The following is an 18,158-nucleotide window of genomic DNA, read 5'->3' on the forward strand; positions in this document are numbered from 1 at the left end:
AAAAAGGAACACCCACGGAGCCATAGATAGCGGAGTCATACCACTGTATTCTCGCTGACGGATGGGTTGGAGACACAGGAAGCAGGAGCCACACGATCCGCAATCCGCTGTCCGCTTCTCTGCCAACTAACCAACCCCCTAGCGTAGCCACGGCAGTTATATTAGTGGCTAATGGCTAACTGGTAACAGCTAATGGCCACCCAGCCACACCGGATAGCCATCTGATTACAGCTGATGGCCATCTAATAACCGAGCCAGCACCTTTTCACTTGAGGCCGAGAGCCTGGAAACTGCTCTCCTGGCTCTGTCCCCACAGTAGGGCACACCCAGCCCCTGTCTTTGGTGGAGAGAACATTCTATGGTATTCATGTGCTAGATGCTTTTTCTTTGGTGCCCCCTAGGGAGGGTAAGCTTCCTTCACACTGTTTCCCACATCAGGTCTGTATGTTGCAAAGCCTCACAGTTGACATCAGTTGTCTTCAATATGTAACTTCTATTACAGTTGTTTGCACCTTGACTTTTTAAAAAGATCTTTGTACTTTTTAAAAAAGGTTTTTCTGGCTGAAAATATGATAATAAGAACTAGCATTGATTGAACTTTTGTTACGGCAGGTACTGTGCTGAGGGCTTTATATTTACTAGCTCATGTAATCCTCACAACACCGTGAGGAAAGAATTATTGATATTTCCAGTTCATAGATGAGCAAACCTAAGACATAGAGTACTTGTGTAGCCTGCCTCAGGTCACATAGCCGCAGCAGGGATTCAGACCCACTGGCCAGTAAGTAGCTGGAGAAGGCTGGCATTTCAGCATAGGGTGAGAGGTTTCTTTTAGGAAGAAGGCTCCCTTCACCCGACCTTATCCCCAAAAGTGTATGTGTGCTTACCCTTCCTTTTACCCCCATTTGCAAGTACACTTATGAATATTCATTAGTTCTGTGGTTCTGATCGCTTTACCTCCATTTATTTGTAGGGGGGAAAAGTCTGTATTGCCCATTTCTGTTCTTCAGAGCAACATGCAAAACCGTCTTGACTTTGTACGCATGTGTATTGTATGCTGTCACATCCTGCAGTTTGCCGTAGTGGAAGGTCCGCATTTGAATTCTGTAAGGCTGTCCTGTCAGCTGTGCTGACGTATACATGGTCACAAGTTAACTATTTCAGCATCAGGCCGGACCTCATCTAGTCGTTCTGCTGGAAACCGTGATGTCCCTACTGTGTGCCAGAACTATCGCTAGTGCTGGCGTGGGGGCTGACTCCATGCAGGGGTGGAGTCCCAGCGTCTGCTGGGGGAAATGTCCCATATTGTGTGGCGCTTGGCAGCAGACGTTTGTACAAATGCTCTGGTCCCTGTCTGTGGAAGCCTTTGCAGAAAGGGGAGTGTTGCGCTGGCTCTCACTGGATGTTGTGTAGGAGTTTGTGGGGCCAGAAAGAGGAGGCTAGGCAGAGAGGGCAGTGTGCAAGGGCTTGAGGCATAACAAGTGCGGTGCTTTTGGGCATTAAAGTCGCTAAAAGCTCACACGTGGTACCTGTGGATGAAGGAGAAGTGAGGAAGACCGGAAACGTGGCTTGGTCTTTATTCTGTAGGGAGTGGCGAGCCATTGAAATGCTTGAGCCATGTGCAGAATGATCTGATTTGTGTCTTGGGAAGATCACTTTGAGGGAGGTGAGATTATGACGAGGGGCAGTTAAAAGGCAAAACCGCCATTATCTGGGTGAAGGAAGACAAGTCGCAGGTGACAGATTGTATTCTAGCTCAGAAGGATTGGATAGATGTGATGCCCCTGAGACGCTGGAGAGGAGGCAGCTTTGGGAGGTGAGACAGTGACTGTGTGTGGAACCTGAAGAGTGTATGGTTGTCATTCAGAAGGGTGGGTGGGGCTGGAGCTGATGATCAGAGATTCAGTGGGATACGGGCTGAGGCTGACTGGGCTCCAGAGATGACTAGTTTTTAAGGGGCGGGGCAGCAAAAAGGACCCCAAGGAGGCAAATCAGAAGAGAAGGAGAAGTTTGTGGCAGTGGCTGGGGGAGGAGAGGTTGTAAGGCGAGGGGAGTCAGCAGCCAGTGTCAGATTGCAGCGAGAAGTCAAGAAGAATGCAAAGAGGCCTTCATTACGAACCTTCATGATGGCATTCTTGGTAGTCGAGTAGCTGCAAAAGGTTATTAAATAAAGAGTTTGTGTTTGTCAATGAAGATCTCATATAAAAATGTTGGCACTGAGGCCACTGGCCTTTAAAAGAGCCTTTATGCCAGGAGGCTCCAGTTCACCGCCCCCTGTGGGAACAGCAGGAATTAGTCAACTGAGATGACCCAAAAGTTCCTTCCAATCCTTCCAAGAGCCTATGACTCTGTAGCCTCTTTAAATTTGAGAGAAAAGGAGGACAATCCCAGGTTTGAAGGGCGAGAGAGATGCCTGCCACAGTTAGAATGGAAGATGGCAGGGCCGGGCTGCTTTTCTGAGACGGATGCACTTAGTCGCCTGGTCTGAATCTCCTCACCACTGGCTCGCTCTCTACAGTCCGATATCCGTGTCTGGCTCGGGCCAGGGGTCCCCAGTAAAACCGTTCTGATTGGGTAGCTGTGGGGCAGGTATTCTTACACTCTGGGAATTCTCAATGAGTTCCATGGGGGTTCGATAGATTCACTCATTCCATTCTTGCCACAGATTCTATGGAAGTGAAGCCCATCATGACCAGAAAGTTGCGGAGGCGACCGAATGATCCTGTCCCCATTCCAGACAAGAGGAGAAAGCCTGCTCCTGATATCCGTTTGCATCAAGCCTTGGTCACTTTTTCTTCCTTAAGACGATTGAATCCTTTGCTTTTCCATTTGGTATAGTATACATGGTTCTTGTCCTATAGCAATTCATCATATTTGATTGGAATTCAGGGGTCAGCCATTTTATTATTGGAGTCCTCAATTGCTACTGCTTTTAGTGGGGGGGTTTTCTAGAGAGCAGTTATTTGGGAGGGTACTTTGTGTTGGAAGTTCAACCTGGTCTTAATATTCACTTGGAGATTCAGGGCAACTGAAAATTTCAGGTGCCTTAATTTTTTCACCTGTAAAATGAGGAGAGTAATAGCTGCTTTTTGTACTTTGGTTATGTATGTCCCTAAATCTGGATTGCACACTGTTGTTAAATGAAAACAAATGAGATTTCAGTCAGATATAAAGAAGCCCCTCATAAAAATGGTAATGGGAAGAGGACATATGAGGAAGTATTGTTTCTATCCTCTTGAGGAGATAATAAATAGCCATTTGCACAGAATGGTTCAGTTATTTGTCTGCCACCAAGAGAGGGCATAACTTCATCTCCCTTTATCTTCACAACTGAGAATTTAAGTTGCTAGGGAAGATTAAGTCCATGGTATGTATGTGGAAGTATTCAGATCTTTGGAACAAAAGCACTTCATCAATTCAGGATGAAGTTCTTCTTTTATTATGTGCTGTGCTCTCCCTATTTTAGTTTCCTAGTGAATCTCCTTCCGCCTTCCCATAGAAGTCTGTAAGATGGCGGTGTGAATTCTCTTGTATGCCTGGCACCACATGACACTTAGGAGAGTCAAAAACTTCCACAGGGCAAACTATTACAAAAGTTTCATGTAGCATAACCATACATTGCAAATTCTAAAATAGTAGTGCCATTTTGCTGATCTCTGCTTGGGAGCCATGCTTGTCAGACACATTCCTTTAACTCTCAGCACCCCAGCTTAACTACTTGTTAACAGATGAACAGATCATGGAGGATCTGAGAACCTTAAATAAGGTACAGTTTGATTTTTTTGGTTTATTTGAAAGCTTAGGCTTGCTGTGGTTTTCTGCTTTAGTTTGTTCACATGGTACTTATTAAATCAATTTGATACCTTTGACACCTTACCTTGTGTCTGAAATGATTTTCTCTAAGGTTTTTTGTTCTTCTTCTTACAGCTTAAGTCACCCAAGAGACCAGGTAAGTGAAGGACGTTATTGACATTTGTGCAATCTTTTATCATGTCATCGGAGAAGCATGCAAATACCTGATGGAGGATTGTTAACCATTTCCACAAATAAAATGTCCATCATTTGCCTGAAAGTAGTCATCATGAAAGTGGAAGGGAACCTGAAGTGTACCCTCGCCTGTTTTTTTTTTGTTTTGTTTTGTTTTAACCCTGCTATGTTCAAGTTATTTTTGTCTTTTCCTTAGGATTTATTGTAAAAGAGACATTTGATTGCTTGGCTGGTAAAGGTTTCCTTCTATGTTGACAGCCATAAGATTTAAGTACACATCCATTTCTGAAAATGAAACCAGAAGGATTTTTCTGTATTACTCGCTTTGTGGAGTTTAGTACTAGACACTGCTGTTCCAGGCTTTTCATGGCCTGGCTCTGGTAAGGGACGCGCAGGCTGCTAGCAGTCCCAGCTTACAGAAGCAGCTGGCCTCATGTTCATGGTGGTTCCTTCCAGAACAACACTCAATAGCACTCAAATGCTAGGCAGTAAGATAGAGTTCTGAACTGGCAAGGCATTTTTGTTTTGTTTTAAACACTGTGATTACTCACATATCCCTCTACTCACTGAGTTTTAGAGAAGAAAACAAGATTCCTTAAACAATTTCCTCCTGAGGGCCACTGTGGTCCACAGAGGGGTCCTGGGTTTCTGACGGCATGATGGGGAAGGGGATATTTGAGTGTGTGAATTTAGGTCATTCGGACCCACTGTAGTTACTAGCACTGTATTAGCTTGACTCTGTGCATACCCAAATAGCCTGCTCAATCTAGTAATAAATATTTCTAGAAATGATTTCATGTTTTATAAATTTAAAGAGATTTACCTAATTCTTGTCCTTTGGGCTTCTGATGGTTACTGGGATTTTAGTCCTACTCTAAGTGACCTTGGGCCAATCCCGTCATCTGCCTGAGCCTCAGGTTTCTCCTCTGTGCAGTGAGGTTAATCTTCCCCTTGCTTACCTCACAGGTGTGCTTTGAGGATCAAGTTAGATGTAATATCCAAGAATTTTATTGGAATCCCATTGATTACAACTGTAAGGACTCGATGATCATGATTATTACCACCTTTTAATATCATTTCAATTAAAGCATGTTAGCTGGTGGACCCACATGTTTGTTACATGCTTAGTCATCGAAAGAACTCTCTGGTTCCTCCAGCATCCCCGTCCTCTCCCGAACACTTGCCTGCCACACCTGCAGAGTCTCCAGCCCAGAGATTTGAAGCCCGGATAGAAGATGGAAAGTTGTACTATGATAAAAGATGGTATGTTATGGAAAAACACAGGTTACTTGTAAGAGTCTCAAAAAAAAAAAAAAACCACTGAGGGCTGGGTCTGTCTAGCGTTGTTATTTCAGGGCATGGCTACTGCTTAACTTAAATAGTATCAAAAGTTGAATAACCTTTAAAATGTATCGGGAGTCATATGATTGATACTACTTGTTAGGTCTCTGAAGGCAGTGTTTCCCAAAAATATGTTCTTTGGATGGTGGCCCCCTTTCTCTCTCCTTGCTGCTGCTACCAAGAATTTGTAGGCTTATATTTCTTGTGGTGCCCCTGTAGACTGGGGCCAGGGTTTATGTCTACCTCCGCCTCCTCTTAACTCTGCCCCTGTGTGCTAAAATTGATAGGTGTTCTGTGGAAAAAAGGATTTTGTAGTCAGATGAGTTTGGGGGATGACCATCATATTGAGATACATGGGGTTCTTCTTTGTAGCACTCTGTGGGTCCTCTGATACGCTAATATGCACTGTGAATTTCTAAGGTGTTATTATAAGGTGTTACTTATCTGCTGAGGTATCCTTTTCACATGTGTCATGCTGCTGCATGAGTGTTCCAGGAAACATACTTGGGGGAATTATATCCTAAAACGCACTAGTTAAAATTGAAGACAGATGGAAACCTTCAGACCACCAGTGTTTTCATTGGGAAGGATATGGCAAAACAATATGGAAGAACCTTAAAAGCGCATACATTTACTCGTATTCATTCAACAAACATTTACTGTCTGCTCTGTAACCAGGCATTCTGCTAGGTATTAAGTTATCCCGGGTCCTGCCACCTTTTCACAGCTTTTTTAATTCTGATTTATTCCTTTATTTATTGTCCATTTGCAGGCCTACTCTTACTCAGTTTAAGTCATGGTAGACACATGGGGGTTCTGCCGTTCCACTTGGTCATATGCAGAAGGTTTTTCCGGGTAATTGTGTGGTATCTCTAATTATTTATATGGCTACGTAATGGTCTTTTGAGTGTCAATATATTTAACCCTAATTTCCAAAATTAGGGTAATGGTTATTGTGAATTTTTTGAGCTTTCTTAAAGAAAAACTCCAACATTGAGTTAGTTGGTTGCCCTATAATATTGTGCTCCTGAAGTTGGCAAAATTGCTTAGATCTAGTCATGCCTGAAATAAATCAGTTCCACCTATTAGGTTCCAGTGAGTTGATTACCTAGTGGATGATGAAGGCTTGTTCTATCTGTAAGTCTGATCTTGGTGACTTCATTTGGCTATTCTTTGGCATTCTTCAAAATAGCCAGTTATACTGTATCTTAAAATTGCTTATCAGAACATATCACCAGGAGGTGGCAGGCTCTAACAGCTCAACACACCGAGGGGCAAAATAAGATGAAAAATGTTTCAAATAATGAAAACCAAATAACCTTTAAAGATCAAGCCCACACATAAGAACCGTCTTCAAAAATGATGAGATTTATCACTAACATTTTTACGGATCTATGAGTCCTAAAGCCATGTGATATTTCAAATAACGTTTATTTTGTAATTGCGTTGTTTTGGATCTTCCTCTTTCTAAGGCTTAGTCCTTAGACTTTATGAGACGTGCCTTGTGGGTGAAAATGCTGTAAAATAAAATTTTTATTTTTCTAAAGAAAGAATCCATAGTGACTTGTGTTTCATAATGTAAAGAAAATGATCAGGTTGACCTCTTAAGCATTTTGAAGGAATTTCACTGTCTTTCTCACAATGGCAGCAGAAATTTTAAAAATAAGGTCTCTGGGAGCATTTTCCTTTTTCAGTGAATTTGAAGCTGCTTTTATTCTATTGTTAACATTGAGACTGTTGTTTTCTTCTGTGTTTCTGTGTGTTTCTCTCCTTTGGCCTTGGCAGTCAGATTTCATGACACATTTGTTGAAAGGTGGGTCCCTCCCTCCCTGCTGTATTTGGAAGGTGTTCATGGGAGTCCTGGCGGGTCGGTTTACCAGTGCAGCACCAGCCTCTCACGTCTTACCAGGCTCTGGTGTTTGCCTTTTGTGTCCTTGTCAGTTTGGAGGCTGTCATTTTTCCTCCTTTTTTAGTATTCATGGCCTGTGGCTGAGAGATCAACTGAATGGCTTTATGTTCTTTTCAGTGGTGTGGAGTATTTTGGTGAAACAGTATTTCTGGCAAAACATGTTTCATTGAGTTCTAAATGGCTTCAGCAAAATGAGTATGACTCAGGCTTCCCATCTTGGCATGAACACTTAGCAAGCTACATTTCATTTTGAAAGATAAGCATCTTCTCTTTGCCTTGGTCGTATCCTGCTTTGAAGGCATTTTATATCCTGCTGTAAGTTTTCCTCACATTCCGATTTGGACTAATGACCCTGCTTAGAAAGTACTGTGAAGGTAGCTGATCCTTTAAAATAACTAACTGGTGGTGGTGGTAGACTGTTTTTTTCCTCCTCACATTAAATCTGGGGCTGCAAATGTGAATCAGAAAAGAAGTCACCCACTTGCTTGAGTGGATTTAACCCTCTAGCCTTCAACTGACAAAAAAGACTGTTAACTCAAAACGGTGAATATTTGCAATTAGAATTGGGACTCCTTTGAGGTACTATAGCTGTGACATGGTCTTCCTTTATTTTGGGGGGGGGACAGGTGCAGAATGAAACAGTATCGGGATTCCCAATACGATACAAAATTAAATTAATTCTGCCCCGTCTCTGTCCCACTTTTTGACTCACCTTCTAAAGAAATTGCTTTCTTCCATAATAGTGGTTCTAGTGCATTGGGTATAATAGTAGAGGCAAAGCTTTGAGAGCTTAATTGTAGGATTCCCAGATCAGAGTTTCCATTACTTACAAGGTAAGCTTGACATTTGGGGCTTGTCCTCTGAGGCTGTTTATTTTTTTCAGTAGAGATAAGTTGTATCTTGTAAAATGGGTTAGTTCGCAAAAAAGTGATAATGTACTTTTTTTTTTTACTAATCTAGGTCTATTGATGTTGCTTTGTAACATGTTTTATGTCTAAATGCATTTTGGATTGTTTCCTGTTCTGTTATTAATCTTTAGAAATTGGAAAGTAAATTTGTATGTTAAGGTTGTCATGTACTTTTTGGTTTCATCTTGAAAACCTCCCTTATATGAGCACTTTTAATTTCTGAGGACTTATTTTTTTTTAATAGAATTCAGATAATTTAATAGATTTGCTATCCAAGGATAATGGTTCCCCAAGACCATTGTGTGGCGCATGAGAATCTCCTGAAGTCCCAGAGATGGCTTCACGAGGACCTGGGAATTAGTTGGGTTGGAAGTGGGCTGCTTTGGGAAACACGCTGGCCAGCTCTCCTTTCGAGCAAATGGTGACCAATGGGGGACATTCAAGCCACCACCTTTTGGTGATTCCAGAGCAGACAGACTGGGGAGGTGGCTAGATGCTTAAATCCGAGACCACTTCTCAAGGGTAATAGACCAGATTGCATTGTTTACTCCTGATGTTCTCTTTTAAGCCAGTCAGGTGTTTGGGCTCTCAGCACATGTGAAAAAAAATGCAGCACATCTTACGAGAATTGTTTGAATAGTCCCAGAGTTAACAGTTTGTCTTTAGACATTAATTTGTGACATTAGGTTTTCTTTTTATCCCATCTTTTTTAGGTATTTTCTAGAAAATATTTACATTCTATTAGGTTGGTGCAAAAGTAATTGCGGTTTTTGTAATTTTTAACCTTTTAAACTGCAATTACTTTTGCACCAACCTAATAATATAAGTAATACCTGTTTATTCTGGGAAAAAGAAAGCTGTGCAATAAAAGGAATACCACTCTTAATTTACATTTTATATTTTTATAAAATTTCAATATACATTTTAGTATATAAATTTACCCATTTTTGTGTGTGTGTATGATACACCTAACATGCATATGTCTTATTACAAACACGGGAATATAATGGACATAGTTGTTTTTCTCTATTTAGTATATTGAGCATGTTTCCGCCCAGTAATATATTTCTACACCATATCCGTGACCTTCCTTTATTAAAGTATTTAGAAAGTAGTGTCAGAATGACTTGAGGCTAGTTGCCTTTTGTTTTGTTTTTTAATCTCTTTCATAAATCACAGTCCCCGTAGAATAACTGTGAATGTTCTCCCCTCTATATTTTTATTCTAACCATTACTCAAGACATTAGTATTAGATGTGGAAGGGAAACGCTAGTTTGAGTTTTGCTGTGAACTAATTCAGCCTTCATGCATTGTGCATTTCAAATCTTGTGATATTACATATTTAGCATAATGAAGGTCCCCTAACCCAGTTTACCAACTAATCTCTGGCCAAAAGCAACTTTGAAGCTGGAACTAAACCAATCTCGCTATTCTAATTGCATCTATGATTCGATTTCTTTGAACGGTGTTTTCAGGAAGTAAATTGACTTGGAAAGCTGAGTTGTTAGCTCCTAAGTAGCAGGTTAAAGAGTGCTTAGGACCCAGATTGGAAAAGCTCATTGTCCGAGTGAAGTACACCCTTTACTGTGATTTCTTGGCAGTAGATTATTTCATTATATCAGCAAAATGGAGTCTGCTTTCTTCCCCCACAGAAATAATGGTCAGATGCAGTGCTTTGCTGGGAGATCCATTTCGGTTGTGGTGGAATTTACGAGTTAGTGGGTCTGTTTAGCCAAATCTGTGCAGCCAGAATGAACCAAAGGTTATGTTCTTGACTGAATAGAGGCTGGCCCAGGCTGGGGCTGCCAGCGGAAGCTCAGCTGGTTTCCAACTCTTATAATCGAGCAGCTGCTTTTTCATCCTGTGGCAGCTGTTGTGCCATTAGGGCTTCGGCCCTGGCTCCCTCACTTTCATCCTTGGCTTTGTCCCTGAACTTGAAGAAACGGAGGTGGGCCTGCACTACAGGACAAGAGAATCGCTGCAGGGCTGAAAGGGGAGTGTCCGTCTTGTTGTTCCTTCTAAGCGGCTCTCCTGACTGACCAGGCCACACTGGATATTCTGGTGCATGTCACAACACCCAGAACTTCACCTCATTAGTGGTTGCCAGGTGTGATTATTTAATCTCCTTCACTGTGACTTTTGGAAGTTCCGTGACAGCAGGGGCCTTGTGGCCTTGCTCACTGTCTGCCTCCAACCTGCAGTGTAGTCAATGGTACACAGTAAGTGATTAATGAGTGTGTGTGTGTTTGTTGAATGAGTGAACAAAGTAAGGGCTGAATTTGGCCTTCCCTCTTGTTGATGACTTATTTGGACAAATAGAAAATAAAAACTAGTAGGACAGTTGTTTAAACCCATCTATTCGTTTTGTCTCCCCCACCTTCTTCAGTGTTTTGGGGTGAAAACAGAGTTTTACTTGAAAAATTATAATTTACTTTTTGAGCTGGATCATACAGTCCAAATAAAGTAAATAGAGAGTTAATTTCTTAGCCCTGTCTTTGACTTCCTTTTTCCCCTCTGTAGAGGGACCAAGAAATATGTTTTAGATTTAGAAGAAGATTAGGAGGTCATCTAATCTAATCTAAGGATGGAAGACTTTAAATTAAACCTGAAATTCAGACTTTTCCTCAAATATAAATTAGGACTCTTTTAATTATGTTTTTTTTTGTTGTGGTGATGATTTCTTTTTTTCTTCCTTCTTTTCCTCCCTTCTTAAAAAAAATGTGTTTAACATTATTGTGTTATATACTTAATATTCGTTAAGAAGATAGAAGTGGTTAAGAAAATAAACTTGTGACCTGTTTTTGGCAGGTACCACAAGAGCCAAGCCATCTATTTGGAGTCCAAGGACAACCAGAAACTGAGCTGTGTGATCAGCTCTGTTGGAGCCAATGAGGTAGGGAAGGCAAAATGTGACAAACCTGCAGTGTGAGTGTCACCACAAAAGTATGGTGGAATAACGTGTTATATGTGGGTTAGAGTCTAAAGTCAGTGCTTTCAGGCAGCAATTGCACATAGGCAAAACACCCTTGAAAAGCCTTTTCTTTGTTGACTACAATATACGTGGATTTGTGTTTTCCTTGTGGTATCCGTGTACAGTGATTGACTTGGGAACCACTAGCTGGACAACGGGAAAGAACAAAAGGCAAGTCTGTGTGATACCTGCATTCAGATCCTGTTGTAAGGTAACCATCTATTGAGAATGGAACCTGCTTGGGGAGCATATTCCATCTACGTTTTGTTATTTCTCTAGAACTTTCATGTGTACTACTAGATTGTGCTGTGAGGAGGTAAGGAGCCCCCCGGCACAGGGTCTGGCAGTAAGTGGTTAACAAACGGGTGCTGGCCTGATCTGATCCACACACTACGCCTTGCTGCTGTCTTTCCAATTTGACACGTCCTGTTGCGCCTCTGCACAAGCAGCCGCCAGGCTCATGCCATGAGGTGTTGGTCTCCTCCGGTCACTGATACAGGAAGGGGACTGGTTCTGAAGTCAGCGCAGAGGGTCACGCTTACGGATGATGTGACTGGCCTGTGAGTTCGCTGACCCTTCATTAGGGGGTGGCAGCAGTGTGTAGCTTGTATTGTTAGTAGTCAGAAAAGTTTAAACCTTGATTGGCTGGATCTCCTATCAGTCCACAAATGTCTCAAAGAAGTTGATTTTTGTGTGTCTACGCTCTGTAACTTATTTGTGCCAGTGCACCGCAAATCTAATGAAACTGGATTCTGAAATAACTTAAGCCTCTTCTATTCCCCCAGCTTCCTGAATTGAAAGTGCCCGCAAATGTGACTAGTTTGCAAAATGATTTTTTACTTAGAAATTAGGGAGAGCCTTCCAGATAAATGTACCCATTCTTCTTTGGGCTCAGGATGTGTGTGTCACCTCAAGCCAGTCAGAACCAGAACAGGGGATCTAATAGACCTGCTATTCTTCAGCAAGAGGCCTTGTGATTTCACAGCAGAGCTTTTGCGCCTGGCTGCGTGGTCTGCTGTACGAAGCACGTGTAACCTCCTAGTTCCTTAACTGAAATAGTGCAGTGTTCTTCTCTGTGACACCTCAAGATTTTTCAGGACAATAGAAATGCAAATTAGATTTTTTTTCTGTCTATGCTGAAGATTGTCACCCTTTGGCATAATAGAGTGTCAGTGAGGTCTGACAAGGAAACAGTGACACTGTGACATGTCTCCTCAGTGAGACAGAAGCATGCAACTCCAGTAATAGGAAAACATTTCTCACTTGTTGGAAGTATTCCAGCTCATTTTTCAGGTCACATCCTAAATGACACTGGAGCTACTTGGCCTTTGCATAACTTGACTCTGGGCAGATTTTGTGGGTGTGTCTGAGCATATTGGGGACTCCCCAGTTCAGCCCTCCTTGGGGTCTGTTTTCAATTTAAAATGGTTCTGCAAGGTTCTTTAGAGGTTCAGCTTCATGTGAGGTCTTTAACTTTATTTTTAAACCTGTGTGTTTGACTTTAAAATCTCTCTGTTGCTAAATAATCAAAATGAAGAAATTGAGATGAAACTGACAGTAAGCTTTTTTAAAATCTGAAAACTGAGTGGGGAGACCGAAGATATATCCGTAAACTCATACTTGCACGTATGAGTGTGATGCAGATTTTTAAAAAAAATTATGCTTTTGGCTCCGTCTAATAGCATGTTAATTAAACATGTGAGAGAAGTGGTGAGAAGAGTCAGGGGCTGGTCTGGTGGAGAAGAGCAAGGGGCTTTGATTTCAGGTACCAGGATTCACACCCGGCATGCACCTCAGCCTTGCTCTTCTGTATAAGGGGGGCAGTGGTGGTACTTACTTTACTTCATGGGGGCAGTTGTAGTGATGAGAAGGCTGAGCTTGGTCAGCAGTGTCTGGCACACAGTAAGAGCTCAGCTGCCCCTCGCTCGGGTGTGCCAGCTTTCCTTCCCATCCCTGGCTCCACGGATGCCACTTACTGAGAGCACTTGTCAGGTCTGGCAGTCCCCTGCTGCCAGAGTTCATTCTCAATTCTACAGAAGAATGCGTCTGCCTGTAAAATGTAAGACATTTGATACCCTCTGGGGGAGAATGATATGGTCAGGACGGAAGGACTGTCTTAAGCTAATTTAACCTCCTCTTGATCCTAATTGGGCCTTAGCTCACTCATGGGCATCTTTAAACATTTTTTCCTTCTTTTCCTTTCACAACCATTAGCCTTAATTACCAGGAAACGGAGTATTGAAAGGCTATAATGTGGAAGTCCCTTGGGGTAAGGAAAATATTTCCAAATTTGATTGAAAGTTTAAGTTCATGAATATATGTATCTTGAATGTTGATAGTGCTATAATCAAACCAAATCAAAATCCTTAAGATCAAGGCCAGATGGAACACAATGCCATTGGGCTTTCCATTTTCTTAATCGAAGTTGTGAGAGAGATGGCTGGCAGAGAGGAGTCCAAGGGCTGATGCCAGCTGGCTCCGGCCACTAGAGGCTCCCTGTAGGAAGGCCAGTGGTCCAGGCGGCCTGGGGAAGACCTCCCAAGTAGACAGGAGGAGGTTGTCAGTTTCTGCCCACCCCGACTACATGCAAGTGTTTCCATGCTCTGGAAGTTGTACTCCTCAGTTCTAGCCTCTCTCTTCTTGTTTCCTTTCCTTCTCCCCTGCAGATCTGGGTGAGGAAGACAAGTGACAGCACCAAGATGAGGATTTACCTGGGCCAGCTTCAGCGCGGGCTCTTTGTGATCCGGCGGAGGTCCGCGGCTTGACTTTCTCCAGTACTCTGCTTCCCCCGACCCTTTTTCAGGAGTGGTGTTTTGTTTCGTTTTCTTCTTACTGGAAAGTGTTTAACTTGGGAATTGCTCCTTGGCCTTGGAAAATGGAGAACACGGTGGTGGATTCTGAAAGGCACTTTTGTGGCCAGCCACTTCCATCTTTGTTTTATTCTTTCCTGCCTCGACTTCTTCCAGCCATCAGTCGCCATGAGACTGTACAGGAGTATTGGGAGTTTGATTGACTTATTTCTTTATTTTTTGCCTTGTGTGTGTGCGTTTTAAAGCCTTATTTGAGTTCGAAGGGACTTCTCTTTTTATTAATTATCTTAAGTTCTTTCTACCATGAAGAGGAACGGAAAGGGATACACTCTACGAGGCATTTCATGTTTTAAATCAGATTAGTGGAGCACATCGCTCCTTCTCTTGTTGAGCCCAATTCAGTGTTCCCCCAGAAGCCTGGGGCAGAGGGCCTAGAAGAAGGAGATGGATTCTCCTGGCTCGCAGCCTTCTCAGAGAAATAAATGCCTTGTGTAACATCTGGCGTAGGCCATCCATTCCACTGGCTGAACAGACAGAAATATTTGCCCGGGGGGACTACGTGCACCGAAGCAATTAGGGCTCGGGGAGGGGGCGTTTCATATTCATCATGTGCCGAAGATACCGTATTTTAAATTATTTAATGCAAGTGGTTTATTCAAACACATTTGTTCTAGCTCAAGCTGGAACATGAAGTGGTCATTTCAGACGTTTTCATTTGTAATTCACTTCTCTCCCCTGTTCGTGGGTAAGTGAAGTGGTACCTGCCACAGGCTGATTATCTGGGTTGTCTGTTGAAGGTGGGGAGGTGAGATTGGTGGTACAGTAATCAGTGGTCTGCAGACTCTCACTCATAATTCAAATTGCACTCTGGTCACCAATGCCATTATTGCACATTGGCCGTTCCAAACCCATTGAATCTTCTTGTTGACCCTCCTAGCCTCCCAGGAGGTCTGGCCCAGGTCAAAGACAAAGAAAGCTCTGCCGTGGCTGCCACTAAACCTACCCTCTTCCTAATGAATCCTTGTGAAACAGCCTCCCCCACACTCCCCGCTCCCTCCCCCTCATTCCTGTAACTAGAGAAATGATTCATTGGGTGGTGGGGTTTTTAATATTGTAGTTGCCACCTGATGATGTTTATAAAGTATTTGGGGTTAGAGCCAGTGTTAGCATCTCTGTGGGCAACCAGTAGACTTTCCGCATCCTAGGAAATCTCTGTAAGTAATTCCTTTGGTCTCCAGGATTCCCGTTGTTGTGTCTCTTGATGAACACACCCCAAAGCAAGTCAGGGGCTGTGATGACAAATAAGTCACCTTCTCCAAAGTCCTGACTTCAACAGAGACCAAACCTTACTCAGAGTCAAGACTTGTACAGATAGATTTTTGTTTTAATTTATAATCTATTTTTTCTCTCAGTTTTTTTCCTGGTGTTGGAATCTCATTTAGAAAACAGGATAAAGGATGCTGTTTATCAAAAGTTGCCTGGGCCTTCTGTGTTTCTTCTCTCTCCTGAGTCCCCCATTATTAGGATATTTACTCCAGGGAACCAAGTCCACAGTAAACGCGGGTTTCACCTTTTGTTTCTTCTTGGTGGCCTTGGCTGTAAGGGAGGCTCTCTTTTGCTTGAATTGTCACTGTGGTGTGTGAAACATCCCATAATACCAGGTAGCTCTTGGTTATCTTCCAGTGCCCGGTGATGGAAATTATCGCGATTTATTTAGTGTGTGTTTCCATCGAAGGTTTTTGCTTTTGTGTTCATGTTTGTCTTAACTTGTCTTCCTAACAGTACACCAAAGTTTGTTTTTTTCTGGAAAGGATTGTATTGCTAACTGTTGGGGGTTCAGCATCGAAGCAGCAACAAGTTGCCTTTTTCCCTCGCATTGTCTAGTGGCACCTTTGTGCTTTTGTGAAGTGAACTATTTGAAGACCAGGGATGGGGCACATTGGCCTTTTCTGTAAATTTGAGGGTGTTTGAGGCCATGCTTAGGCCTGGTCTCGCCCCGTCACTGCCTCCTGCGCCTCAGGAATCTCACAACCGTTAAAATCGTGATCTGGTGAAAATGGAGGAAAAGGCGAAGTGGACTTGAGAACACAGCACAGTAAATTATATTCTTGATATCAGATTTAATTTTTTATTTAGTGACTCTAGAGATGAAAAAATCAGCATTTCAACACTCAGGTGTTGACCAGGGTGGAAGGGTCCCCCTTGTTAGGAGGTAGAGGAGCGTTTGTGATGGGCAAAGCTAACTATAAGGGAAGAACAGCCTTTGTGATTCCTGGAGTAAGAGGGGGCTGGCTTTTAGCCCAGGTGGCCATTCTTATTCCAAAAGGTCTTTGTGTCTCACTAGACCCCAGGGCACCAGATGAATTCCCAGGTTCAAACTATTTCCTGCCAGTGATACTTCCCATAAAGGTTGGTCCAGACAGTTCTGACCAAGAACCTGTACATGTGTGATTCTGAGAAAGAACCTCTTACGCGAGGCATTTGCCTCAAGGATTATATACAGTGTTTGCTGAGGATGTGTCCCAATATTTATTTTACCTCCTCTTGGGAGTTTTGTGTGTCTCCTCCTCCCTCCTCCCTCTGTCCCTAAGCCAGTGTCCTCTTGAACAATTTCCCTATTTCTGTAGTCATACCAAAGCCAGGATGTTTGTATTCATTTGGATACCAGTATTGATGGATGTCTCACTACCTAACATAGCTTAATTTTTTTTAGAAAAACTTCTAACTGGGGCCAGTGTAAGAAACCAGAGGTAGATCTGCAAATCAAACTACTTGTATTTGTTTGCGAGACCCTGTGTGCAGGATTGGGTGACTTTTCTAAGAGAAATATTGGGGGGGATGGGGGCTGGTTGCATTTTTTTAACCTAACTTGGGGGAAAATCCTATTTTTTACAGTGTTCTTGTTTTTGTTTTTCTATTAACATTTCCTTTTAGCCTTGAATTTTTACTAAATTTCCTCCTGGTTTAAAAATCTTGTTTCTAATCTGGGAATTTGAAATCTCGGTGTTTAATGTTACCCCAATTTTTTCCAAAGAGTTCAAACCACTTTAATACTAGAACATGGTAAAAAATGTGCAGCCATTTCAAGTAACTGGTGGGCCTTTTATACAATAACATCATTAACTGGTACCATTAAATGTCCTGAAAGGTGAATGTAAAATGTAAAAAGTATAGGGGTCTTTTTTTTTTTAATAAATAACAATAAACTTTCAAAGAGAAAACCAGCACGGATTCTGTGTTATATTCATTGACTTGATAAATGATTGAAATTTAGGTTTCCCTCCAGTGAATGTGGGGGGAGGAAGCTGGGGAGGCGGAAGGGGTGGCCTAGACATTTGCTCGTAATAAAGAGTAAGATGCGGAATGATGTCAAAGACTAACTTTCAGTTTTGTAAAGAGCAGTCTAAGGCTGTTGACCCTTAAATGAAGTGGATTCTCTTCTTGTTGGAGAGGAGAAAAAATTCCGATTAAAAATTGAGTAAATAAAATTAACCTTAGATAGGGAACCTTGTATTCCTAATTATTCACGTATGGTTGCAAAAGCTGGACAGTGAAGACAGCTGATAGGAATCAAACGGAGTCATTTGACATACGCTGTTGAAGGAAAGCTCTACACATACCTGGACCGCCAGACAGACGAACAACTGGATCCTAGAGCAGTTAGCCTGAAACATCGATGGAGGTACCAATGACAAAACTGAAGCTGTCCTACTTGGGGCGCAGTCATGTGAAGGCAGGTTCTGTGGGAAAGACAGCAATGCTGGGAACCATAGAAGGCAGCAGGAAAACAGGAAGCCCAAATAGGAGATGGGCTGACTCCATCCAAGAAGCCACAGGGGCGAATCTGCAGGAGCTGAGCCCGGCTGTTGAGGGCAGGACGGTGTGGACGTCACTCATGCAGGGGGTCGCCAGGAGGCGGAGCCAACGGCACATAGCACAAGAAGAACCTTAAGGTAAAGCTGTGCGATTGAGGAGCTCGTTTGGTGCTCTCCAGCAGTACCTCCCATCTTACCCCCAAAATCCTAGCATTTCCACGGCTCCCGTGGGGTAAACTGATGAGGCTCCTTGCTGCCACCGGTTACTGGCCTGTTGCACTTATAACCCTTCCTAGGAGGCATTTTCTCACTTAATCTTTGTAATAATCTGTGAAGTTTAATTAACTCCCAAGTTTAAGGCTGACTCATTAATATAATCAACCAAGACTTGCTTCTATGAAACCCAGAGCCCAGCAC

The 18,158-nt window shown here is 42.6% G+C and overlaps 1 protein-coding gene across 2 annotated transcripts in view; it reads left to right on the forward strand.

The window, feature by feature from the left end:
• The window catches only part of SUDS3 (SDS3 homolog, SIN3A corepressor complex component), a 35,774-nt gene extending 18,626 nt beyond the window's left edge, over positions 1 to 17,148 (forward strand). For both annotated transcript variants that reach the window (XM_033097633.1, XM_033097634.1), the window contains exons 7-12: positions 2,666 to 2,761; positions 3,705 to 3,766; positions 3,928 to 3,949; positions 5,145 to 5,250; positions 10,954 to 11,038; positions 13,783 to 17,148. In XM_033097633.1, the coding sequence (XP_032953524.1) occupies positions 2,666 to 2,761; positions 3,705 to 3,766; positions 3,928 to 3,949; positions 5,145 to 5,250; positions 10,954 to 11,038; positions 13,783 to 13,881 (470 nt within the window). In that variant the 3' untranslated portion in view covers positions 13,882 to 17,148. The remainder of the gene's footprint in view (positions 1 to 2,665; positions 2,762 to 3,704; positions 3,767 to 3,927; positions 3,950 to 5,144; positions 5,251 to 10,953; positions 11,039 to 13,782) is intronic.
• Positions 17,149 to 18,158: the final 1,010 nt, after the last annotated feature.

Source organism: Rhinolophus ferrumequinum, chromosome 25, assembly GCF_004115265.2.
Source record: "Rhinolophus ferrumequinum isolate MPI-CBG mRhiFer1 chromosome 25, mRhiFer1_v1.p, whole genome shotgun sequence".
Lineage (NCBI taxonomy): Eukaryota > Metazoa > Chordata > Mammalia > Chiroptera > Rhinolophidae > Rhinolophus > Rhinolophus ferrumequinum.